At 39.3% G+C, this 27,127-nt stretch overlaps 3 protein-coding genes across 4 annotated transcripts in view; all 3 read right to left on the bottom strand.

The window, feature by feature from the left end:
* Best2 (bestrophin family protein) overlaps positions 1-13,208 on the bottom strand; it is a 71,199-nt gene extending 57,991 nt beyond the window's left edge. Inside the window, exon 1 of the mRNA XM_076766483.1 lies at positions 12,790-13,208. Coding sequence (XP_076622598.1) covers positions 12,790-12,860 — 71 coding nt within the window. The 5' untranslated portion in view covers positions 12,861-13,208. The remainder of the gene's footprint in view (positions 1-12,789) is intronic.
* Positions 13,209-15,518: 2,310 nt separating this feature from the next.
* On the bottom strand, positions 15,519-18,819 carry LOC143342831 (L-lactate dehydrogenase C chain). The gene is made up of 7 exons (XM_076767096.1): positions 18,652-18,819; positions 18,198-18,315; positions 17,178-17,351; positions 16,888-17,061; positions 16,399-16,516; positions 16,121-16,244; positions 15,519-15,816 (listed from the first exon to the last, which is right to left on the bottom strand). The coding sequence occupies exons 1-7, from the start codon at positions 18,817-18,819 to the stop codon at positions 15,652-15,654; spliced, it is 1,041 nt and encodes a 346-aa protein (XP_076623211.1). The 3' UTR covers positions 15,519-15,651.
* Positions 18,820-20,588: 1,769 nt separating this feature from the next.
* LOC143343090 (L-lactate dehydrogenase) lies at positions 20,589-26,666 on the bottom strand. 2 transcript variants are annotated; one of them, XM_076767638.1, is made up of 5 exons: positions 26,429-26,666; positions 23,304-23,433; positions 22,292-22,757; positions 21,596-21,837; positions 20,589-21,469 (listed from the first exon to the last, which is right to left on the bottom strand). In XM_076767638.1, exons 1-5 carry the CDS (start codon positions 26,518-26,520, stop codon positions 21,305-21,307), a joined length of 1,095 nt encoding a protein of 364 aa, XP_076623753.1. In that variant the 5' UTR covers positions 26,521-26,666; the 3' UTR covers positions 20,589-21,304. The 2 variants fall into 2 exon arrangements, with proteins under 2 accessions (XP_076623753.1, XP_076623754.1); XM_076767639.1 differs by lacking the exon at positions 26,429-26,666 and adding an exon at positions 24,232-24,362.
* Between the last annotated feature and the right edge of the window lie 461 nt (positions 26,667-27,127).

Raw genomic sequence — 27,127 nt, 5'->3', positions numbered from 1 at the left:
CTGAAAGACCCTGCAGGGTCTAGGCCCGCGATGCATTTGCATCTCAATAGGCATAAGAAAATAGCGTTTTGGGGCGGGCCTGACGCGAAACGAGCTACGACCGAGGAACCCGTTTTCCCTTCCGCGAAGGCGCGCTTTAAAAAAAGTTTCCATTGGTCCTTGATCGAGGCGCAGAAGAGCATGCGTACGCGGGTTAAACGACACGGCACAGGGACAAGTAGTGGCGAAATAATCGCTTTACTGCCAGACGTGTGACGGGCATTCGAGCTCCGCTGGTTTACTAATTAAAATGTGGTGCCATTCCCGTGTGCATAGCGTGACCGGGGTCCCCTGTCATTTTTCTGTTTCTTGGCATTGAAAGCCGCCAGCATCCGCCCTGGGATCTTTATGCGTGCGACTGTTTTACGAATACAATCGAACACGCCGTAGAAATAAAACGTGTCGACGTGCGTGGGAACAAATCGTGCACAAATTTGTTGTCGATGCATTATTCGTCAACCGTGTTATCTATCTCAGATATCATAGTTTAACACGATTATATGTGATTTCTAAAGAGATTTAACAATTGTATAGGACGAAACGCGAAATTGAATTTCATTCTGTTTTAATTATTTGACAAATTAGGGGGAAAAATTCTGGAAAGTCTAGTACCTATACTTTTCCAAACAACCAAATGACGTTGAATAAAATAAATAAATGAAAAAGCAAAGCGAGCACAAGTTATTTGTTTTTTGAAAAAGTTGATAATAGTTACATATAGTTGGATAATGTTCTGCGCGATAAATGTAGATTGTACGTATTAGTATTTTAACGTTTACCACACTTTCCGTACACGCGTGTATATTTTTCGCGAATATATGCATGCTTTATGTCCATAAATCATATACGTTCTTTGCATATCTCACGTGCATTAACATCTGCAGTCCAACGAATAAATATAAATTACCGTCTATGCTCGTTTCGAACCGTTTCTTAATCGCGAATTACTTCATCAAATAATCTCGAAGTAAGAAACTGAGCCGGAAATACGTATTTAAATTAGCGTCGCGAAGATCTTTTCAAACATTTTGCGCAAGTGGTACCACCGAGTACTTTAAAACAGCTAGTCTATATTGTTTCATTATCGCTACAACTAATATACGAGTCTCTCTAATATCTGACAGAAGCATGTACTGCGTATAGAGTCATCATTAGAGAGTGCAAACGAACATGTGCGAACAATAGAGTGTCAAAACAATTAAGTCGTGTTTTCGCCGATAAAACTCGTGAATTTTTCTCGTTGATTTTGCACGCTTCCGTGGAAGGCCGTTAACTGATAAAGCGAAACAAAAACACGCAACTCTAGGAAAAAGAATCGTTTCGTTGGAAGTTTGGGCACATTACGTAATCGACAGACGTGTCGTGAAATATTAATTACCACGGGTAGTCATATTCTTCGTCTGTGACTCGTAAACATTGTGACAACAAAATTTCAAATTATAAGCGTGGCTCCTCAAATATTTATGTATTTCTAAATTGAAATTAAAATTAGATACTGCTAACTTGTTTCTCGTGTTTACTTATCTTTCAAACATGCAAAATTATTGTAGGGTAGAATAATTTCTTCGTTATTATCAGAATTTGTTCTATTATTAACGCGTGGGATTCGGGCATAAGTAAACAGCTGTTTAGAGGGTTAACAATTGTTTCAACGACGAAGATTGGGTCACTTGGAGTTTCTAGGCGATTCGATGGCGTTTCGCTGGTGTGTAATTTCGCGTCTCGCGACCGAGCGTTTGTGCAGACGCGCGTGTGTAGCCGCGTTTACGTGCGTTGAGTTGGAGCGCGCGCGACCGCGCTTAGTACTCGCAACAGTCCGCGGAAGACAAGAGAGGTGAACGAAATGTGTGTCATACGCTCGTGGTGTGCAGTGTGGCGAGCGCTCATTGTCATTCGTCGTGGTGTCAATGCAACTACGTTCGTGCAGCCGTGCATGCAGGCTTCTAGAATAAACGAAGACGGCGGGACAACGTTAAGCCCACGATAGGCGCATTCGTCGGTCGCGACACACGAGTTACGAACGTGACCAATCGGTAGCGTCGTTTCGGCGCGACTCAGACCACCGATACGCGCCGATGCAATACGGACGAACCGTTCCCGGTGCTTTTTGCATTCTCGTGAGACGCTCCTGATCGACCAATTTGAGAGACAATGGCCTAGTTACCGCGCGACGGTCGCGGCTCCTCACGGTCACTGATTGAGGAAAGTTGCCGCTTTTGGCTGCTCGATTTTTACTTTTGGCTTTTACTGTTCGAGCACCTGCATTCACTGAATTTTTGCGCCTTCACAATTTTTCGATAGGATGAAAATTAGCTCTGTCATAGGGTAGACCGGGTCTTGCACTTACAGAGGCCTCAAACTTGATCCTAAATATAGGATACTTTCGAGCGCATCTAGGTGTACATTTTAGGTTTTAAGACACGACCCAAATCTGGATGAGCGATAAAATTTCTCCATTGCATCAGGTTTTTGAGAAACAAAGAGTTGAATTTAAGGAAAATTTATTTTAGAGCAATACTGTATCAGGAGAAACTCCTTGCTTAGACGAAACTATTAAATTTCGATGCACATTTGGATAAGTAAACAAGTAATGTGTTTGAATAATTAAAATTTGAATACATGAATTGTATACAAATTCTAAATCGTGCAAAAGAAGGCTCAAACATATACTTTTGCATATTTCGTCCCCCTCTCCAAACAAGCTTTCTGGATCCACCTTTATGTGTTACGAGACAGGCGGGATATGAAAGACATTGGCACGGTTAAACTAGCCGCGTTACGCTATATCAATATGCAAAAGGAAATAGATCATGCGGAATTTTAAAAATGTAAGTAGCCTTGAAATAACTTTCACACTTCCACCCAGCCACCTTTCTCCTCACGTATTTATAAAGTATCGGCTTTAAAGTTCTTTCACCTGTCTAAGGTAATTGTTTTTAAATGTTTTGAATAACAAATGACAGGTACGCGACTGTTCATCCGTTAGTCATTGAATAAATATAAAAATTTCTATTGTGGAATGCAATATATCATAATACATTATAAATAAATACATTTATTTGAATAAAATTCTGTACGCTTCTGTTTTTTATGAATTCAACGTAGCTTTCAAATCATACATGGGAGTTTATAAATAAAAATGGAGCTTCCTGTGTACAAGCATACGTTCTGTATCCCTACAGACAAGCAAACTCGTATGGCGTAAAATTAGAAGTCGCGTTTGACGTGTTTCGCAATGGGGAAAGTGGCCTTGAACGACCAGTTGATTTTGTTCCGACAATAGGAACTTCCGTGTTCTATTTACAAGTCGACGGTACAGGGGTTATTTATACGTCCTATCTAATAAGTATCGTGATTACCTTTAATTGAAGGATATACAGAACGTCCATATAAGGATGAATACAACTGAAAGGTAGGTGATTCCACATGAAAAAACAAAGAGAAAATTAAAGGTAACATTTTTTTATTCGAGGCTTCATTTTTGAGATAATCAAATTTAAAAATATATCGAACACGTGTCCGATCGAAGAGTTACTCTGGTATGTCTGCCCATTACCCACTGTTTCTACTTGTGCTAAAGTTCGTCATACTCTATTGCCCGCACATACAACAAATATTTAAATTCAATTTTCTGGAAAATGGATGCTCGAATGAAACAATTTCATTCTTTATTTTTTATTTGTTTTTTTATTGTAGAATCACCCTCTTCTCGGTTATACCATCAATACTGAAAAAATGGGATATTTCATCCCATGACTTTTACACTGGAACAATGTGACTCGTTAGGCTTGAGAATTGTATTGCAATCATATACATAAATCAACACGGAATAATATTTATTCGTGTTTTAGATTATAGATAATATGCAGGAACATACTATTATGTAATTAGAAATAATATAATGTGAAACAGTTGACGCGCAGGGTGATGCCATATGTTTTGCAGACAGTTTGTGTGCGCTTTTTAATTTTATTTTGTGTACCTCTAATATCATTGTGTAATCAATTTTTTCAATAACGAACAGTAAACATTCACATTGAACCTAAACGTTAAACCTGAATTGCTATTTATGTAAGCAAATAACATCCATCTTTTCTTGTTTCATTATAAATAATAAAAATTGTCTCAAGCGTTTAATATCGTAATGGGTCTTTAAAAAAAAACACAATAAAATACTTCGGAAATGTGAAATTTATTGGACATCCTTGAAGAATTGCTGACCACACTCCATGCATTGGATCACAATTCGATTAATTGTCGGATATGAGTCATTGTTTCTAAGAAGCTTTCTGCATTTATGTTTTATCGCGAAATTAAGCATATTAACTGTCGCGAGTGTAAAATATTTTGCAAACAGTCTATATTTGCCCATTATGTGCGATCATGAGCGGAATTACTGATTTACATTGTATTATTCAGAATCTAGCTTAAGTAATGTTTAAGTTATTCATATCTTTCTAAACTAGAAATTTTCTTTCGTGTCTCCACCTTGAACTGTCAAATACCCCCCAAAGTCACATTCTGGAAAACTTAAGGTTAAATCTAAAGTTTACGTTTAAAATCCTGAACGACAGTAGTTGAGGGTTAATTGAAGAATTGTAACGAACCAAAAAGTAAAACAAAGTATTCAACGAGGAATTCGAAATCGTCGATCGTTCTTGGATTTCACTGTTTCGCGAACTTTCGGCCGAATATCATTCGAATGCTTTATCTTGGTCAGTCTTCCGTGCACCGTGAAACCGTTCTTGCTTTCACGCGTGCGATTCGCTAGCGCGGCGCTTCCGTTCACGCGCCGGGTCTATTTAGCGCGCGTGATCGGTGCAACAGTTACGCGTGCCTGTTGTACAGGTGCGCTTTTCATCGATGTTCGATCTGCGAGTAGCAAAACATCTTGAAATAAAAGATCTAAAACCCGTAATCTATGGTTGCTATCGCGGTGGTCCGTGCATTCCTTCGAGATTTACGCACGAACGCGCCAACCTAACCATCAATCAGAAATCGACTTAATGATTAGGCTGGCAGCCTCGTAACAGATCGGTGGCTTGCTGGATTCCATACGGTCGATTATTATTATTAGTTGTGGGTAAAACCAGGCGGGATTTTCTATTCCTGGATTTGTATTTATAGAACGTTCTGGACTCTCTCGTGTATTTATAGATCGTCGCTCGTGTTGTCCTCTTTGGACATCGAGTCCGGTAGGCGGATAGGAAAGCTGGTATGAACAGCTCCGGAAGACCCGTATGAGAAAAAGAACCATCTTGCATGCTGACCGTATCTCGACCAGCGAAATGCTTCTACAACGAGACGCGTAAAACCAAACTGGAAGATCCTCCTCCATCTCTGTAACTAGTACACTCGCTTGCGTCAGGGACGTTCCTAGGGTATTTACCGCCCCGTTGCTTTCTTAAACTTGCCACCCTTCTATCCTTAAAAATTATTTCGTTAAGAGACACTTGATGCCTACAAGTCACCCTCTCCAATTTCATTATTAAAAATATTTGTTTATCCACGTTCATTGTCAGTATCGAAGTACCTCAAGGCTGGTAACAAATCCGATAAAACCGCCTGGTATGCTCAAACGCTTGAGAAACTCTATGACAGGACGCCTGCAGGCTTGTATTTGACCCATAGGTGGCCATTTCTAGCACTCTCTGCAGAAGTAAGCAGCTGCATGTTATTAGAATATAAAAGTGACTAATCAAAACAAGATCAAATAGTACACAATTTGTTTTATCTCTTCTCAATCGGCCATTGTACCTTTTTCCAAAGTACTCAAATGATTTCTAAAGTTTGTTATTTGGTTTTTACCACCTCGACATCCCCAGAAACCGTCGTCCTCGGCGTCTTCTCCTCTCATCCCTGCGTGGCTTTTTCTTCCAATCGCGTACAAGGTGGGCAGATGCGTACGATCGGTGAACATGTCTAATACGCATATGGAGAGACAAAAAGTAAAATGGCACAGCCTTGAGATACACGACAGAAGTCAGCCTGCAGGTCTTAGTTACGCTCGCTTCGTGAATGTACGAACGGCAACGTGATGTATTGCAAAAATCATTTCGTTGCTATACGTCAACAATACGCGCGATGAGACGTGGTCAACGTTCGCCAAGCCTTTAAACCAATCAGACTTGCATTCCTTTCGCCTGCCAACTTTTCGCGGACGCACAGTACTTAAGGGAGTATTCTAGTGAGCTTATTAAAACTTTCTTTCTTTCTAAAATGCACTTCACACTAGAATACCCTCTTAAATCGGAAGTCTCTGACAGTGTAGACAGCATCGGTTCGATCGAACTTGATACTCCATGACGTTCTTTTTATCTACAAATGATACGTTGAGTCGCACGGAACAATTGGTTCTGGCGATTAGTTTCGAAGGAACGCGCACGGCGACAGTCGGTGCTTTCGTAAATTGTACCCAATCACGAGCATTTTGAGGATACACCGAGGTAAACGGAGCTGCTTCCTTCGCAAATTGCAGTCAACCGCACGGCAATTTTTCCCCTGAATCGAGCGTGTAATTCACAAAGACCGTGGGTGGCTCGGCGATATCGCGACGCGTGCTATCACGAAAGATTTTCTATTCCTGGACGTTCCACGGGTATTTATAGATCGACGTCGGGCGTCTTTCCGTTGGACAGCAGCTAAACACGCGGCGGCGTAACGAGCATAGGAAAGCGAGATCTTACGTGAAAGCCGTTAAGGCCGTTTTCAAGCTGGCGCCCGCAGACCGGAGAGAAACCGAGACCGGCGAGGATCCACCGACGCGCCTGGCAAAGGTCGTGGAAATGTCAACAAACGAGCATCGGCAAGGACGTTGCAAATCGTATACCCCGAGCATGCGCGATTTATGTGTTTTCACGAACAATTGCGATGCTCGCGCGGCACGCTGGGCCAGAATTCATTCTCGCCGCGTCAGGAATTGCTCGTTTCGGTGACACCCGTGGGAAACCATTTTTAATTTTAATATTATCATACGATATGCAATTGTGTTCATATTTCATAATCGACACTTCAAACTTACAATATTTCTTTGAGAAGACAGTAATATTTCCAAGCATTTTATTAAAGTCATTGTTATTAACAATTCTGTAAAATAATGCAACTATTGAATACTTCTATTTTTCAAGTTATAATTCGAAGAATTGTCGGAGACTTCTTTAGATATGGGAGACGGGCAAATGACAGTCAACTTGTTAACCTTTTCAAGCTCATGGCACAGATGGAAAGAATATTATTAATTTTTCTAGACTCGCCGCATGATTTAAAAAATACGTTATAAATCATATGCCTCGAGCCTAGTGTCACGGTGGAATTCCACGTGATCATAATATTATAGTTAAAAATTCCACAGCCCAAGGTACCATAACATGTCGCAACGATAAAATATGAAGAGTTTTAGTTTAATAAAAAATCGAGGATTGGGTAAGGTTAAAGTAGGGGCTTCGTTCACGTTTTTAATTTGTAACCCATACGCACAGAGATGTCTGTCTGTGATATTACATCGTGTTGATGATTTCGCATCCGATATCGATATGCTGGAATACTTGCGTGACTTGGCACTCGATATTGTTACTTGAGAATTGTAGAGCACTTTTGTAATTTTGCAGGAAGATAATTGCTGAATCATTGCATGCATTACAGTATTACGATGTGTTATTGTATCGATGTGGTATTTTTTTGCTACGGTACTTTGTCGTTGTGGTGGTTTTGTACGTGTTATTTGGACGTCGTGGAATTCTAACATGGACCCGCGAATTTGCACGACACATAGTGAGTCAGAATTCGTTCTTACTAATGATAATTAATTGTTTGAAAAGTTTTAATCCTTTACTTACTTAAGCCAGTGGTTCTTACGCGTTGACTGCCACGATGGTTGCTAATGACCAGAATATCAAAGTTACAACGTCTCTTCAAAACTTTTATAATGCAAAAACTTTAAAAATTCCATGTATTTTTAATAACTCGACTGTCATTAGGAATGCTATAAAACAACAAGTATGCCGTTTAACACGTTGCGCCGCAAGGAATGAAGAGGTAAAGCTCGAAACGAAAGAAATTGGAGCGTTCAGGCTGCCTCGATGCGTCACCACATATTTCACATTACTAAGCAACTTGAAAATAAACAGTAAAAAAGAGTGGACTTTGTTTCTATCCGAGAGATCATCAAAACATTAACCGAGTAACGACGTAACAGCACCGACAATTATATAATTTGTGTTCGCATTAAAGTGACTTGGTTAATTCCATTGAGAGTAATTTATTTACTGAAACATCTCAAAGATGAATGTGCACATGTGGCATTAAATTATTGCAAAAGTAGAGGCATATTCCAAGAACGCAATCAACGTCGTTAAACCGTCGTTCTGCAACATATCTCATTAAATATTTCTATTTTTCAACCTATAATTTGAAGAAATGTCGAGGTCATTTCTACTCTGAAGTGACGAGTAGAAATAGTCTGAAGTGATGGTCGATGGGTTAAATAAAAGCTTTTAAACCTTTTAAGCTTACAGTAGAGATTAAAAGAAGGTTTTCATACGACACAATTAATAATGCGTTTTCACACAAAATTACAGCGTACAGTGATCTAGAATTTATTTATAGCATGACAGAAATCACTTCGCTGATTTCAGCAAAAATATTTGATAATTCATTTCTTGAAAATTTGTCTATAGTGTAAAAATGTTTTCTTCTGTTAAAACGTTTATATTAAACAAATTTTAATAATTCAAAGCTTTTAAATAACATCAATGATATTGGGAAAACTGTACAATATCAGCTGCAATATTTAAGTATTGAGTACTTCTATTTTTCTAGCTATAATTTTAAACAAATGTCAAGGACGCCTCTAAATATAGGAAACCTGCGTGGCAGTCAACGTGTTAACCTTTTTGAGTTGATAGCGCAGAGTAAAAGATTCTTAGTCTTTCTGTGCTCGCGGCACAATTTAAGTGAGAAAAACCTGAAACATTTCTCAATCCTGAATCATTGTAATAATAATAATTCAATAATGAATTGCTTCTAAAATATATATTTAATTATGGGAAATATTTGCTTCGAACCAAGCATCAGTTTAAATGCAAGGTGATTTTATTGCAAAAACTGGGTCAAACCGTAGTTCTGTTTTAAGCGAAAATAGAAAAATGTATAGAGAAAAATTCTGTATGGTTTAATGACCTATATTATCCCGTGATACGACTTTTTTCCAAGAATTATATTTACAAAATGTAATTGCACTTATAAAAAAATGGAATTATTTAATTTGTAATTAATTAGTGTAAACGCTCCGTCGACGTTCTTCGCTTCGTAAGATATTTATTAATTCCTACGATTATTGATATCATTCGGAGAAAATCACACTTCTCTGTTGTCGAGTGCACATACCCGCGAACGTGAGTTATCTGAGTTTTTCTGGGCTTCATCAGTGAATTTCCATTGAATGAAGTTAACATTAAAATATTTGGAATAGTTCGACGTAGCTATATACTAAACATCAATATTTAAAAAATGTAAATTATTAGTAAAAGGGTTAAGTAACTTTAATTTTGTTAAATCTTAAAGTTTCAAGAATTCTCCACCGATGCTAGTTTACTCAGAAAAATTAAAATCCAACTATTCGAAGAATGCATGGTGAATATATTTCAATTGCAAGAAAATGCCTCTAATTTAATTTAAAGAAATTTAATGCTGAACACGAACAAATAGAGGTGAAAAAAGAAGGAAATATAAATAGTGAGAGAATATGTATAGTAAGAGTGAGTTTGCAAAAAAATGGCGACATAACGGTGTATGTAAGACAACGGGTAAAACATACAAATGTGGTGTTAAGAGAGATTTTGAGATTAGGTGAATGGTTGTTTAAAGATTATTCTGCAAAAATTATATTCCTATTTGACTGTTCAGAAAGATGAAGAAATATTTGGATGTAGAAGCGGTACAGATAAATAGAAACAAGAAGAAAAATAATAAGAGTAAGAGCAGAAAAAGTAGTTTAAAATTTTGGAAAGTGGATAAGACGAAGTTGCGAAAGACATAACGAGATCACGTAATGCACACGAAACATTAGAATGTTTTAATAGAATAAATACTATAAAGAAAGAATGCAGCAGTTGCAGAATGAAAATAGAGATGTTTTTGTTCCGTTATTAATGTAATATAATAAGATAGGAAGGCCGAAATATAGAAATTGGCATAGATACATTAAGTGTGGTTTAATACCAGTGTGTCTTGCAAACAGGGAAAGTATAATAGCCAGAAATTAATAGCCAGAACTGGATATGGAAATGTGGAAGAAAATAATAGGTATTAGATTGTAAACGATACAAAGAAATATATTCGGTGCGAGAGAAATTATGAAACGGTAAAGTATTCGTACGAAGAATGTGATGAAACAGAATAAATAGACTGTTGTTGTGCAGCGAAAATTGTAGACAAAAATAAAAGACAAGAGAAGGTAAAGGTGACAAATTTATAGTTAAAAGAAGAAGTCAGACTCCAACAAATATCTTGAGAAGCTAAACAAGAGCGTGAATTAATGTAAACTAAATCCATTTCTTGATCCAGAAACTGAAATTAATTAATAATGCATCCTCGTTTAAAAGTAGTGTTATGCATTAATCAATTTTAAATTCTTAATAGCGAAATTGCTTATGGGATTACTCGGTATTTCCCTTCATCTTTAACTGTAATCCAGATTCTACGGTTCTTTGTCCCATAAAATCTTTAACATTCTCGAGTACTAACGTCAGTTTTTCTCTTCGAAAATATTTCCGTACGGTCTCGAGGCGCGATTGAAATTCTAGGGGTTAGTTTGCTCTTCTTGCGACACCAGAAACGCACGGATGCGTTCTTGGAAACAGAGGAACATGCACGCACATTATTCATTCGTGTCATCGTAACTCCGTGCACCGTGCCTTCCTTTTATTCGCTCTGTTGACAACTGTCGGTTTGCGTTTCGCGCGCTTGCGAGCATCGACGCGTCGATACCGTTGAACGTATACTATTTAATCAAGTGATTCTGGCCGTCTGTTGTCCCGTTCTTGGAACTTCTGGCCGATCTTTCGACTCCGTTGCCTAGACAAACTCCTCTTTGGCTATGCGGATACTTCGCGGGCGTGAATCGATGATTTACATAAGAATTATTGTATAACATTTAGTTTAGCGCGTTACCTTCTGCGCAGGCATTGATGTCACGTGTTTCCGAGGAAAGTTGTGCAATAAATCGACGGGCTTTCCGAAAGTAGTTTAATTTATTCGTCGAAACAATACAGGTAGATAAGCTCGACTTTCCTATTTATAATTTTATATAATTTAAAAAGAAAAGTGTGATACACGATTCCTACAATTTCGCCACGATGTTTCGAAATTGCATGCGAGGCTTGCTGCAAACGTACACTCAAGGTATATATTATACCGAAATGAAGTATGCAATAAAATACGAGCAATTTATGCCTATACTTATATCCTTAACTTAGAATAGAATTCGCGGACTGTTACCATGAATCTTTATCCAACTAAAATACCGTTTATCGCGCTTCGCGCTGCCAAAGCAGAATTTACGCGATCGGACGATTCGATCCAATTGCTTCGCTGAAATCAAATTCTTCGCGGGTGGCGAAATTGTAAACACCGGTCGAGCATGTGTACAGCTACCGTATATATTCCGGTGTCAAGCTATTATTCAATGACTCAAAGTTTACATTACCGTGGTTAGTCAAAGTACACTACATAATAATGTAACTGCACAATACGCGTACGCAGCACACGTACACGATGGTAATTCGCTCGCATTGAAATACTATCGTACCGTTTCGACGTAAGCGACAACTGGAACGAAAATCCCGTGGCGTTGTTCCACGTAACGTGGTGCGTCGTTACGGCTAAAATCGATGTATCGACGACCTTATTTCCTTAAAACGTACAGGCAAGCATTGACCGAGCACCATTTCTGTGCTAGCGGGTTTTACGTGCTCCGCTACTGTGATTCACGTAACCGTACGCTACGAGGAGGAAAAAAAAAAATCAGGACAATTTCTGCCACGGCGTGTACGTCGATCCATTTCATTAGAATCTAAACGATCGTTAAAAAAAATTACGAGGCATCGAGATCGGTCAGAAAAACCCGAACGATATCGTTTTTCCCCCCACACAGTTTTGGCGCGCGCGTTTGCAGAATCCTCGCGGCAAGGACTTTGCTCCTCCCTCGGATGCAGCCGATCTCTAAATCGAGAACACGGCACATGGAGTCGAAAGTTGAACGTTGCATAACGATCCACCGGTCGCAATATCGCAATATATCTTCGTCTTACATGGCACGTCGACTATGTAAACTGTCTAGAAGCGTGCTCCAGTATCTTGGAACGCGCCGCTCGAACGCACGCGTGTCGAAAGTTTTGGTACACCGCGCTCCTCGACATCCAAATCACGAACCGCGGCGCGAAATTTCCAAGTTTCTTCGCGGCTCGCGTGAATTTTCGACCGAGTCCCGAAGACGTTCGAGGTTCTTGGTCATTGTGAAATTGACCCGTGGAAAGCGAGAGCCTTCTCGATCGTGAACAATCGTTCTGGACAGGAGCAAAGCGCAGAGAGCGAGAGCAAAGCTAAAAGCTTGCCAAAGACGGCGTCAGCTGAACTTGTTGCTAAGGCTCGTCGATGCCTGACGAATCTGTCCAACCTGTCACAACATGGCATCGCCGAATAATCGACGGACACCGCGCTGGGAACGGATAGAGGAAAATATCGTGAACTCACTTGACCAGGATCCTCCAGAAGCAGCCAAAGCTGGAGCCGTTTGGCACTTCGCTCGCGTACGATATAGTCATTTCCTGCCTGACCAGGTGTACACCGTCGTTCCTCGCCCGTTTCTATCTGCCTTCTCGTTTTCGGTTTCCACCGTCGTCTCTTCCTATCGTTCGGTTTACTTGGTACCTCGCACCGTGCAGTTGGTGTTTCCGGTGGAGAAGCTGCACACTCGCGCACATGCGGCGCGCGGGCCGCTGATTTTCGTCTCCGATCCTTGATGATCGAGGCTCGATTACCCGTGCGGCTCTATATCGGGTGGATCACGCTCGGCTTACCATCAGGAAGCTATCGAACACCGATTAGACGGAACCAGCTGACCGGACCGACCGACTGTCTACTGACTGAGCTCCACTGACAGACGACAGGACCAACAGAGAACGGGGCCCGGCTGCCACCTCCACCTGGGCCTCAGTGCCGTTCCCACCTGCGCGGTAACCCTGCTCTGCCCACAGCTCTGTCCACGGGAGCCAGGAGGTCACCATTCTTGTGCGTTTACTTTCTTTTCGGTTGCTTCTTTTTTATTCTAATCGAGTATACGGTTCGATCCTCTATTGCCACCGTTCGCAACAATGTGAAACTTGCGTTGAATCGGTATTCACGGCTTCGAAACTAGTTTTTAACCGATACTTCGGAACTGTGTGTCGACCTAACTGGTGCTTCGTTATAGAATACGATGGAATAATTCGTAAAGTATTAATTGATCGCAACGACCCCGGGGGCGGGCCAAAGTTCCAAGACGCGCGTCCACTATCAATTATATCGTCCACGAGATATTCGCGCGTCGTGACACGGCTCGCGAATTCTTTAAAAATTAATGACACGCCTCGCCTTTCAAATGGGATCTGCTTTCGAACCGAGTAAAAGGAGAGCGTTTCTGGCGTCGTGTTTGCGTCTTCGCCGACGTACGAAGCCACCAGCAACGATTTCCACACACGTCGTTGCTCGTTACGGCTTCTAATCAGCACCTTCGTCGGTTAATCGCTCTTTCATTATACTTCCACCTGTTCGACGGTTAGCGATTTTTATAGTCGTTGCTGTAACCGTTCAGACTTCTCGTTAGATATCCTCGAGGCTGCGCGAAGATTTTGCAACGGAGCATTTTATTCCGAGAACCGAAACGCCTCTGGAGGACCGTTTCTCGGAACACGGGGGCCATTCTTACGGCACTGTTGGCGTTCGAATGCTGTAACACCGCGGCTATCGCCTTACCTGACGATTCTAAAAACGACATCTCCTGGCCTGTCTCCGAACTGTTCGCTCACCTTGCCGCGGCCTAGCCTCCGGCGGAATTGCGACCTTCTAGTACCATCCACCGGTCACCTTTCGCCATTTTTAAGCGCGGGAGAAGACGCACCCATCGACGTAACTTTCTGACGCACTCGCAACATCATGACAATAAAATTGTCAAATACAAAGTCCTCGAATTCGACTTACTCAATTTTGGCTTTCGCGGAAAATTGAAGTTTCAATTTAACTAAACGATTTCCTCTTTGACGGGTTTCAAGTCGTAAAAATTGGAGACAATTTATCTTAATACATTAAAATACAATAGTATCCAGTACTTTTCGAGACTTGATACTAGTGTTATTTTTATAATTTCTATCGATGACCTTGTTGATCTACTCAGTGTTAAACGACTACTTTACACGAACGATCTTAGACTATTTCTTAGAGTTAATAATATCGTGCAAGCTTGTAAGTTGACATCAATTTTCTTAAAATATGGCGTGGGAGAATTTTTTTTTTTAAACGTTTTTCCATGACCTGTTTAAAAAATTGTGATAGCTAAGTATTTAATTCAGTAGTATTTTCTCCAGTTCTCCAATACACAGTACTCCAGTTTCACAGTCTCGAGTTACACAGAGTCGTAGATACCTATTCGGTTATGCTCCTACTTACATACGTCCTTATACATATTTTACATATATGTATGCATCTAGATATTAAATATTCATTTTCTCTAGTAATTCTTTTCGCGAAAGAGTGCATTTGGTAACTTTAATTAATATTCGAAAGAAAGATTACGTAACAAATGTATCCACATAAATAAAATCACGTGAACGTCTGTTTTGGTTAGCTTTCCAGAGATTGTTGTTGCAAATTTATTAAAATTAATTCTTGAACAGTCGTGAAGTTTCGCTCCCGCAGAGATCGGGTCGTCTCACGCCAGGAGCGCGTCAAACAAAAGTAAAGCATAAAGACGATAATCCAGATCTACGTCGATCCAACGGTGTAGAATCCCACAGTGATATAATGAAAGTAATGTATACGGTATCCGAAAGTTACTTTATTCGTTTCGCTTTCGTCGACCATTACTTGCGCATCGAGGTGATTAATTTTCGTTGATTTGTGACGACAGATACGAAAGAGCGCGCCCTGAGGTTGGTAGAAGTATGTCGTGGGGAATGTCCTGACACGCATTCACGGAAAAAGGTCGTTTAAAATTCTTCCAGAGATCACGAGATAGGTCATTGACGTCATCGACTCATCGAAACCCAGCATCTGTATGATTCACAGGTGAAAAGAAAAAGAGTCTACCAGTCGCGCGGGCTTCGTCATCGCACGTGTTTGCCTCGTGTATCGAAGCGGGCTTCGAAACGATCGTAACCATTACAAGGAAGTTGCAGCAATGTTTCTTCGTTAGGACAATCGAGCAAGGCGTAACAAGAAAAGACAAAGCGTAGCTAAAAGAACTGGTACGCGCGTTTATGTATCGTACAACATGATATATTTAAAGGCACTTTCTACAAGGGCAACATGAAATACACGATCGAACGATACGCTTTTGGGATCGATGATTACGGAGACCGATCACGTTTTCACGTCCTTTTGCACGTTGAACACAGTATTCGCCGATGCCTGGAACAATTTCTTCTCGAACTCTGTGACGCGCATCCGCACGATGTTGGTGACACCGTTCTCCCCAATGGTACAAGGCAGAGACAAAAACGTCTCGTGGCAGACTTCGTGGTGACCCTGGGAACAACATTCGTTCATATTTTATGCTCCAGGTGACAAACATCGCGAAACTGCCACTGGGAACTATATTTCTTTTACACTGGAATTTTTCAGTAATTTACTGAGCACGATTTTCTTTGGTGAAATAATTTAAGGGGAGTTGTCTAATCTAGCACTTTGGAAAAATTTTATTATCTGCATTTTCTTTAAATTCAGCTCCTCGACCCATTGTAAAATTCTTATGCAGCTAGGACTAATCACAAACAATAATATCTACCACCGACTAGCAAAAGCTTTAAAAAATGGTACTGATGTTTCATACTTGAATCAAGGTTGAAACCGGTATAACCCTTTGTGTGTTCTTGAGTATAGCATCCACAATGTCAGCAACCGAAAGACCGACGGCAGTGTTGGAATAGCCTTTTAAACACCTCACTGTTGGTCCTCTAAAAAACAAGAGAAAAGCGATAAGTTTATAAACATAAATATATAGTATAAATACTATCTTGATTTAATTTTTGGCTATTGCTCGAGTGAAAGTTGTATACAAACGTGACGATGTGGAAAAAGTCAGACGACAAAGTAGCAAACAGGACTTACAGTCTGACGACTTCTTTGGAGATTTCGTACCATCTTTCTTCGTCGGTTTCCAGCCCAATATTCGGTAGGATATCGCGAAATTGTACACCCGCGACGTTCACTCCGGACCAGAGTGGAACTACGAAACGTTCAACGTTTATACAGCCCTGATACGTAACGTTGGCTTTCTCCTCCGTTAAATTTAATGTATTTATTATTTATTTAACGACGTTTTTATCAAATAAAAACAAAACATTAATATGTACAAAAGATTTGTACCAAGCTGGGCGAAAGGGTGAATTTCTGTAAATAACATTGTTCATAAATAAATGACGGTTTTACAAATTGTCAATTGTCCTCCACTATTACGTCATAATGAAATATGCACTTCTGTTAAAAAACAATATTGGTGAACCACTCGAAATTTACGATTAATTGTAATTTACAATTTACTGTGGGTCCATGCAGAAAATTAAGAACTTTTTTAAAAGTAGGTAATTACGAACTCACCCTGACTGTCCCCGTGCTCGCCGATAATGTAACCGTGAACCGAACTCGGCGCTATTCCTAGACGATCCGCGATCAGGTAACGAAACCTCCCTGAATCGAGGTGAGTTCCACTTCCGATAACTTGACTGACCGGTAATCCGCTCACTTTCCACGTTACCCACGACAAAATGTCAACTGAAAGTAAAAGTTCCTTTTCTACTCTCAGCTCAGAATTGTTCGGAAACGACAATTCCTTCGTCCGTTGATCCTTTCTATTCCCGTTAAACGCGTCTTTGAACGCGGAACGCAACCTGGGTTACTGACGATCAGGAACACCGCGTTCGGACTGTAGCCAACCAGAATAGGTATTATGTTCTTCAGTATCTCCGAATTTCGTTGCACCAGGTCCAGCCGAGTTTCACCCTTTATTTGCCGCACGCCAGCCGCTATGATGATCACCCTCGAATTGCTCGAGATACAGAAGTCTGAAACATCGATCACGGTTGATAGTCATTCACCTTTGAAATTCCTTTCGAATCTATGTACAGTGGGTAAAAAACGATCTTTGTACGTTTAGTTTGTTTGCAATAATTTTATACAAACAAACAAACAGATCAACAAAACTGTACAGGATGTTTCCCTATTGCTGGTAAATATTTTAAATAGTGATTTCATAGACATAAATAAAACAAAAATTAAAAGTAACAAAGTTGCGTTTGAGGCTTTGTATTCGAGTTTGCTAATAATTGATAGCACACAAAAAAAAAAATTTATCTTGATTACATTTTCTTTATCGGTTCTAAAATGAAAAAGTCTCAAATGTAACTTCACCATTTTTGATTCTCGTTTTATTTTGGCCTCCAAAATTGTCTTAAAATATTTACCAGCAGTAGGTAAGCACCTTATACAGGGTATTCGGCCACCCCTGGGAAAAATTATAATGGGAGATTCTAGAGGCCAAAATAAGACGAAAATCAAGGATACTAATTTGTTGATTGAGGCTTCATTAAAAAGATATAGAAACATTTCCAGCCATACAGTAGATTTTCGGTAAAGAATTTTTTTCTCGAAAGTGGGTAAGATTTCGGGGGTATGCGTATTCACCAAAAATGGTTGTAATTGACCCCCGCAAACGACAATAATTTTTCTGTGAATGATTTGAAATTTTTTAATTTAATTTTTTAATAACTTTTTAACGAAGCCACAATCAACAAATTGATATTCTTGATTTTCGTCTTATTTTGGCCTTTAGAATTTCCCATTAAAATTTTTCCTAGGGGTGGCCGAACACCCTGTATAACGATCGATTCTTTTGGAATAAATGTCGTTACCTGTGTCGTAATCGATACGTGGATCTCCTATGAACACTGACCCGTGGCTATAATCCATTCCCTCTCCCTCCAACTTCTTCGGGAATGCATCAACCATCGCGAGGTGGGGGGTGATTTTCTAGGATAAAATTTTCTAAACACGTGTTTTATCGCCCACAAAAACGTTCCTACTTTCGAACGAATTTGCGAAGTAGGGGAGGGGGTTGGTTGACAAAAATTTTCACCGATAGCAACTAAGATCCACCTTAACGCGCGTATGTAAATCGTGCACGTGGACATTTTGCCGATCTGGTCACATATTCCCGCGACTATTCGTATTGCACACATATTCGCGCAGTTTGGCTTTCCACGTGCCACACGTATGAACTTTCACTCGAGTTTGGAACACAAGTATGTGCTATTCGTACATCCGACGGTCTTTGCTATTCAAAAACTAGGAGAAGCGTTGTCGTACCTGAAATAGAATAGCGTTCGCGCAAGCTACGCCGACCATACCGGCCCCTACGATCGTCACTTTGTGACAACAGTCCCTAACTGGCTCCGAAAATTTGCACAGTAACTCTTCCTTCAAGCATGCCGGTCTGAAGCATAAAGATTCAACGTTACTTACACTTTGAATCATGTTCCTTCCGCTACTGTGTCCATAAGCGAATCCATTCGGTTGCAACGTATGAAATGTCAGTTAGTTATAATATCCGCTGTTTGAATTGACGCGTGTAAAAATTACGAGGCTTTGGGGTATGTATAGAGTCGCGGAATTCTAAGTCTAATTCATTTTCTAATGTTATTCCTTCTTTAGAAAATTGTTTAAGCGACGGGAAACGTCGGTGAAAGGTATGATGGATGAGACACTGGAACATTACATTAGAGATCATTGACTTTACACTACCAACACGGAACACGTGCGTGGGTATTTCAATAGAGAAGAGCTGGACCTTTGCCACTAACCGGTACAGGTTGTTTCTTTCATAACTTTTGGTGAGAAATTATAGTTCTTAGGACTCTGTAATTCTCGAGTGATTAATTTACCTTTCTGTGCCAAGAGAGAACGAATATCAGCTATTAACCATTTGATAAATTATCGTAACCTTTCCAAAATGTGAGCTCAATATTTTCAATCAAGACTAGGTTCATAACAGTATATACTTGTGTCTCATCAGGTCCCTGACAATGATCTGAATTTACTTCAATTAGGGTCGAAAGATCTGTGTTGTTCACATTCTGTAGAGAAACTTCGTTCCTTCATTTTCAAGACTGAAATTGCTACAAGATTTCTTGTACGGAGTACAAATTTCTTGAAACACATGAATTTCAGGAAAGAGTAACAGTTTACTTCTTACGTCGCGCGAAGAACTTTCATCCGTGCATGCAAACATTAAGAAAGCATCTTTGTTGGGACATTTCATACGCGACAACCTAATATTTTATCGTTGCTGAAAAATTGAGCGGTTAGTAGACTGCGTGTCGCGTTTCACCATGAGTACACAAAACAGAGCGCTTACACGAAACTGACCGCTCTCTGTAAATCGGATCCAGCTGTGGCGTCTTTGCCAAAGTCAGCTGACCCGATTTTCTTTGTCCTGATGCCACCGAAGACCTCCGATAAAATTGTTGGCGGCAAAGCACGACAAGGGTGGCTCGTGTATAAACTCCTTCTCAACGTCACGTCTATTGTACATCTGAGACATTTCAGCAATGACGGATTCGATAACGCGCGCGAAAATAAAACCATTGCTTATGTCACTCGATGATTTTGCGGTTCGCGATCGTTCTCATGGGAAATGTCACATCACATACAATCGATCGACGGTTGACAGAAAAGAAGGCGCTGGCGATCATAACCCGTCTTAGTGAATCGCCATTGCGTCGGTTTGCCAATTGTTAAACAATCCATGGTTACAGGGATTGAATCGTATATAATGTCAAGTACAACATTTTTTGAGATGAAACCAAAATGAGAACAGGCTTCTTTTTAGTAGCAAGCGCAAGATAGTTTTCCTTCCCTAGAAAAAGAACAATTTTAATATTGTGGAAATTTCTAATTCTTATTTTCCATTTACAAATAACATTTCCATTGTAACATGGAAGAATTTGTTCTCGAAACATAAAACGACATTTCGAAAGTGAAAACATGTGACTGATGTCGTTTTGCCTTATAATGTATTATTCATGGCACAAGTACATACTGACCGTAAAATAATATGCACGTGTATGTTACCGAGTCCAGAACGACTAACTCAACAAGCAATATTTTATTGGTGAATTTAACTAATAACTACTACTCGTAATCTACACAATTAAGTAACTATAAAGCTGCTAATTGCATTCCATTTTAATGGTCACATTTTTTTTTACCATTGTATTTTAGGAATTAGTGAAGTAAGGCTGAAAGAATTGTAGTGTTAATTTATTAAAATATTTTTATAAATATACATTTTTATAATATGCAACATATATTCGGTAACAGGAAACCTTAGGACGTTGCGGTTTATGCATCAAGATTGTACAAGAACAACATAAATCAGTCACTCTAAACACTGGGAGATATAGTACGAAAACATTTTTTAAATTCGTAGACATACATACATAGTACAGTACAATATCAAACTGGAGAATAACTTAACGAAGTACTAACATCTGACTGACTTACAATTGCCCAGGTACATTGTCTTTTGTACTTCGATTTAAGAGTTAAGTATCTTGTTTCGTAATTAAATAAGAGTTGTTTACATTAATCTTATTAAAATACTGTCACGTAAAAATCACTGGGAAGCAGTACATATTCTCACAAATGTAAAGCTTTAACAATAATATACATAGTTAATACTTCATAGTAACACGCACACAGACACGTCGCCAAAGTGCAGATCGAAAGCCATGCAGCGCTCGGGACACGTTTGGCGGTTTAAATATCTTTTAAATATGTTTTAAGTATTTGCAATGTAAAAAATAAGTAACAAAAAGTAAGTAGAAATGAGAAATATACTTTTTAAAAACAAATACTTCTTGTCCGCACCATCGAAAATTGAACTACGCGGCACGAACGAAAACTTTAACGTATCGTGTCAAAAAATATTAATCTAACATGCAAAATGAGGATGAAAAGTCTAAAATTTCAAGTCTTTCTGAACTTCGTGCATCGTTTTGGCCGATTTAGTCAAAAGTGCGAGTTCATCTTCCGTAAGCTTCTGTTGGACAATACATGTCACGCCTCCATCGCCTAAAGTGCAAGGCAGGGATAGAAACACTTCCTCGTTGATTCCGTGATAACCCTGGAAATAATATTGCTACCTATTGACTTCTGATCAAAAAATCCTAATAAGACTCAAAATAAAAAAAAATAGAAATGCTCTTAAAGCATTTAGAAATAGAAGCAAAAATAGAAATTATCGACTCACGGTAACCAAAGTAGACACCGCGTGAACTTGATTCGAATTTCGCAATATCGCTGAGGCAAGATGCGAAACGCTCAAACCGATAGCCCAGGACGTGTATCCTTTCAATCTGATCACCTCGTACGCGCTATCGACCACTTGTTTGTGCAAACAACCCCATTGTTCTTTGTCCTTATCGGTACCGACGTGCTCGTCCAAGTCGCGCAATCTGACGCCAGCGACGTTCACTCCCGACCATATCGGTACTGAAAATAATTCAATATTCGCAAATTATTAAAAAATATTTATCAAAGCGTATAATTCTCCCACCTAAACGTTAATTCTTTGCAGCAAAATAATTTCAATAGTCTTTAATCCTCTCATATGTGCAGTGATATACAAGTAACTATTTTTAAGAAAAAAAAAATGATTGACAAGGGTAGCATGAAAATATACTCTCCCAAAGTTTCACCAACTGAACTTGAAAATATTTGACAGTATTGCAAACACGTAGGATAAATTGTTAAAGCACCTCGCCACAAATGCCAGCCATTAGCTGGTCACCGTGCTGCAAAGAGTTAAGTGCTATAACGATTTAATTTTTATCTCAAGATAACGCGTGCTCGCAATTTGACACTTCGACTTTGTGGCTGATAAGAACGAGCTATCAAACAGTTGTGCAGTTAGGAATTATCTTTAGAAAGCATCGTTTTAACGTACCGCTCGTATCGCCGTGTTCCCCGATAATCCATCCATGACAGGATGTGGGTGCAACGTTGAGTTTCTGCGACAACAAAAACCGAAATCGAGCAGAGTCCAAATTGGTGCCACTTCCGATCACACGGTTCTTAGGTAAACGAGAAATTTTCCACGCTACATAGGTCAGAATGTCTACCGGGTTCGAGACAATCATGAGGATCGTGTTCGGGCTATATTTGACTAGCTGCGGAATGATGCCTTTGAAAATATCTGTGTTTCGTTGAACGAGGTCCAACCTCGTCTCGCCTTCCCTTTGACGAGCACCTGCCGTCACTATACAAAGACTCGAATTCGCTGTGGCAGCGTAATCCGAGCTCGCGTTAATTTTTGCGTTTCTCAGGAAGGTGCTACCGTGTTGCAAATCCATCATTTCCCCTTTTAACTTGTCCGCCATTACGTCCACTAACACTACGTCGCTAGAAACGTTCTGTAAACGAGTCAGAAATGTTTAAATATCGACAAACGAATATATTCGGTTGATTTTCTTGCAATCTGTGACATGAGTTGGGAAAATTTTATTCATGAACTAATATTTGCCATTTGCATTTATTTAATCTATTTGCATATAGAAATTCGGCGGAAGGTTTCTCTCACAGTACATGTTTTCATTGTTTGGGAACTTTGCAATTTTCACCTGGTCGTACCTGGTCCTTCACCTGGCGTCCCGTTACGGCCTCTAAAAAGTTGTCGAGGATGCAAGTTTCACCGCTATAAGTTTTTACTTATGACTTGAATTATTTTTCTACGACGATACTTGCTACGTATTTGCGTCTCGACATGAATTGAAATTGTTTAAAAATATTACAATGACAGTAATTTAGATTTTGCTTTTTTTTAAATGTATTAATAGATTCTAATTTATGAATTAAATGTAAACGAAGGTTAGTCTGAGAATGAATTTTTAATTTTTGTATCTTTTTTTTTTAAATAAAATTTGTCCAACTCTTTTCGTAGATAAATGCATTGTTCTTACATTTGTCAAGATACTGAAGGCACAGGCCATTCCAACCTGTCCGACACCGACTATGGAGATCTTGTTCCTGTCGATGGAAATCGGCTCGATCACCGTACTTAAAAGTTTGTCCTTCAAGGAAGTCATTTTTCTGAAAGCAGATATTATTTTGTAAATAGATTTTGCTTAACTTACCAACTTTAAAGCTTTTTTCAAATTCGTATTTAAACATTCTTCCCTTTAAACGTTACAAATATTGTCAGTGTCTCTCTACCGTAAAGTCGTTCAAGGTCAAAAAGGTTACAGAGGTCGTTCGTTGTCCTACGCGAGGACATGCGCGTATGTAAACACTCTCCCACACCGATCAGAACTTTCTCCTCCATTTTTAACTCAAATCACAAATCTACGATACTAAAGATTGTATTAATAATCGCATAGTAAAATATCAAATATCAAATATTAGTTTAATGCCTAATAGTAAACAGGAAGGCAAAAATTTCTCAGATTCCCGGGTCTTATCAACTTGTTTACAATTTCTCGCGATTATGAATGCAGAATTGCAGATAACAGAATGTAAATACTACGCGACTCACGAGATGCCACTACCTGTACGAGAAACACGTGCACCGTTAAAGCCGGTGTTCGAAGCTGAATTTAGAAATGTAGGTTAAATTCAAGCGAACATCGACGGATAATACAATTCACAGGGAAACAACTTTGTAGTTATGGTCATTCGTAATTTACTGACGACTCAGGATAAACAAGACCAATTACATAGCACCAATTGACGACGAACTTTATTGCGTTTGACCCTGTTTTGATGGGAGGGAGTAAACGACGAGACAATTGCACACCATATACCGTCCAAACTATCGTTTCAGTAAACGTGCAGTATGTGCCACTCGATTCACTTATTCTATAATGAACGAAAAAAGATACTTTTCCTAACCTCTCGTGTCTCTGCATTGGATACAAAGCAACACTAAACACGTATAGCACCAAATGAATGCAGATTACTGCAAAACGTGGACACGTCCGACTCGTCTGACAACTCAGAGACTTCTGTCTGCTGGGGTGACCTTGTCCCCACTTTTTATACTCCCCATGGGCTAGCAGCAGACGCGCTGACGAAACTGGGAACGCAGGCGTGTTCCGTGATAAATCTAAATTCTCGTCCGGCTTTCCCACGAATTTTCACGTCCACTGCGCGTCACGTAGCGCCAATTTTTTGCGTCGTCGATATCGTTATGTCGATCACGGTGGTAACAAAAGCCGAGTGCACGTAAGTGCACGGCGGGATGTTGCAATTTTTCGAAATGAAAGTGACGTTGCGCACGCGTAAAGTGACGCAACCATTTCCCTCCCGAGGTTCATCGATCCCGTCGGCACTTTCTTTTGGATCCCCACCGGCTATCCAATAAAAATCACCGTACAGGATATGTTTCGTTTAACGGGGACTAAAAATACGCCTGTCGAGGGACTCGTGGAATGCTACTCTACGGTGGATATTTTATTTCGATCAGATGCGAGGTTAAATTTGGAACAGCGTTTTCAATGGGAACTCCGGTTCCGTTCGGTTTTTAATAAACTGAAATTACGCGTCGGGTTAGAACTCCGTCGCCAGTGGTTTTTAAACTAAATAGAAGTTTACTCGAATGGGGGATCAATTCAGTGTACTTTATTTTGCAGAAACGAAGCTTTTCAAATTTTGTGATATGTTTTGGAAATTGTGCAAAATTTCGCAAAGGATGCGAACAATATTTTGCTAACTAGACTTCAGCGGAAAGGGTAAAGCTATACTGTACTTTCTATGATAAACATGAGCGGGGATTCATTGCTTGAAAGTTGGATTAAAGTATAAATCAAGTAGTAATGCCTCATTTTTATACATTGCCTCTTCAAACTTTCTCTACACCTTGGATCGGGAAAGCACATAACACATGTATTAATATATGAAGACAAATAAGGTCTCGGGTAACTCTGTACGATCTATAAGATCGAAAGTATAAGTGGATTAGACAGAAATGTCATTATTTTAAATTCGTTTCTGAAAAATAGAATGCATTAAATTGCCATCTAAATGCATTTGATTAATTTAAAGTCTTCTCTAAAGGAGATAAGATTTTCTAACTTTCAACACATCCAAGATAGTGTGACTACTGCAGAGGTTACTTAAAAACAACTTTTTTCAAAATATCCGACGTCTGTACTAGCAATATAAAAAATGCATTATGTCTGATGGGGATTACTTTGATCGACAATAAATTATCAATATAGATGTTATTTTTCAGACCGTTCAATGAACTTTATCAACAGACCATGTCTGATCATGAACTTTATTCACTTAGCAATACGTTGATATCATTCGTGAAAAATGGGTCTTGTTTTGAAGCTATATCCTTGGGCTACAAACAGATTTTTTCTGATCTTTGACAATAATATATACAATTTAACATCTCATAAATCCACTTCTAGACAGTTTAGAACAATGAAGTTTGATATACCTTTATCTACAAAATTATTTTTATTTAATAAATAACTTTATCGATATTGTTGAAACACAATGAAACAGACTCATATTCTCATTAAACGATTAACAAAGAGATAAAGAGAAAATCAATCTTTCTTTAACAGAAAGTCTAAGAAACATACGATATACGATTGACAACAACAAGCCTGCTTTTAAAAATAGGCGCGAAAAATGAAGATATAAATTATGAATTAAATTAGAAATATTCTAGTTACAGATAAAATACATTTGAATGAAAGAGGGAACAAATATTTTGTTAACTGCGTCAATGATCCGTTACTTAATGATGTTATTATAGAGTCATGACACGTACATAATCAATGAATAGGTTATAAAAATTATCATAATCCAACTGCTTCGTGCGAGCTTTGAACCGAAATCTTTACAACTGCTGATAATAATTCCAATGTTTACCGAATTTTTCATCGAGTGAACGTTCAATGTCTAATTAATTTAACTTTATCAAATTTCCGTTTATTAAATCTACATACTCCAACGATTTCTCATGGACACGATTAACTCTAAAAAATACGATATAATTTTTGCAACGCAACGGTATACGTTAAACGAATAAATACATATGTTATCGCACGATGTTAGATATGACTTAACTTACCTCAAATAATTTCTCCGACGAAGTAGTTCATTCGAAATTATTGGTTGGCCTTGCGATTTGCAAATCATTCGAAAACTTACTAAGAAATACATTGTTTCTCGTGACGTGGTTCCCACGTTACTCAAGACCCACCGGTAAAAGAATGAGTTTCTGACACCTCCCACTCCGTTAAAACAAATTTTCCTCCTCTTTCTAACTTATTAAATTTAGTATTCAATGCCTCTACCTCTAGTCGACTGTCTCGGTTTGCGATTCTTAGTCTACAAAAGGAAAGTTTTATCAAGTACTTCTTGCGTGACGGAGTATGTTTTTATCTAACATTATCGTCGACGGTGTTACACTGACACATCATTGAAGCGTGCATTTCTCGCGGACGATAGTCTGTTATCCGGAAAAGAGGATTGCTCCACGTTGCCACGGTATTCCGTGAAGTTGAATCATGCTTAGAAATACATACCTTGGTCCGTGCAGTCGCGAATGACGCAACCAGACCTCACGTGTTTGTAATTTGATGTAGCTCTACGTGAGCATGGTCATGAACTTCTTTGACGCCTACGATTGGAAAGTTGATCTTTCATGGTCGCTTATCCATCCTCGTGCCTTTTTCCCGCAACACTAATGACAGAAGGCCCCGAGCTGTCCTAATTTTTCGTTGAATTTTTTTTTAGGTATTCGTGAAACAACCGTTAATAAACCTAC

The sequence above is a fragment of the Colletes latitarsis genome, chromosome 6 (assembly GCF_051014445.1).
Source record: "Colletes latitarsis isolate SP2378_abdomen chromosome 6, iyColLati1, whole genome shotgun sequence".
NCBI lineage: Eukaryota > Metazoa > Arthropoda > Insecta > Hymenoptera > Colletidae > Colletes > Colletes latitarsis.
This window is presented reverse-complemented; position numbering and strand designations above follow the sequence as displayed.

Bases quoted from the DNA above. Each gene is read 5' to 3' on its own strand.
- LOC143343090 (XM_076767638.1), bottom strand. From the start codon at position 26,520: ATGTATTTCTTAGTAAGTTTTCGAATGATTTGCAAATCGCAAGGCCAA. The intron at 23,434-26,428 runs GTAAGTTAAGTC...ATCTGCTTTCAG, and splicing joins CGTCGGAGAAATTATTTGAG to AAAAATGACTTCCTTGAAGG. The intron at 21,470-21,595 runs GTGAGTCGATAA...TATTATTTCCAG, and splicing joins CGGTGTCTACTTTGGTTACC to GGTTATCACGGAATCAACGA.
- LOC143342831 (XM_076767096.1), bottom strand. From the start codon at position 18,819: ATGATTCAAAGTGTAAGTAACGTTGAATCTTTATGCTTCAGACCGGCA. The intron at 16,517-16,887 runs GTGAGTTCGTAA...AACGTTTCGTAG, and splicing joins CGAGCACGGGGACAGTCAGG to TTCCACTCTGGTCCGGAGTG. The intron at 15,817-16,120 runs GTATGAAACATC...TGTTGTTCCCAG, and splicing joins CGGTTTCAACCTTGATTCAA to GGTCACCACGAAGTCTGCCA.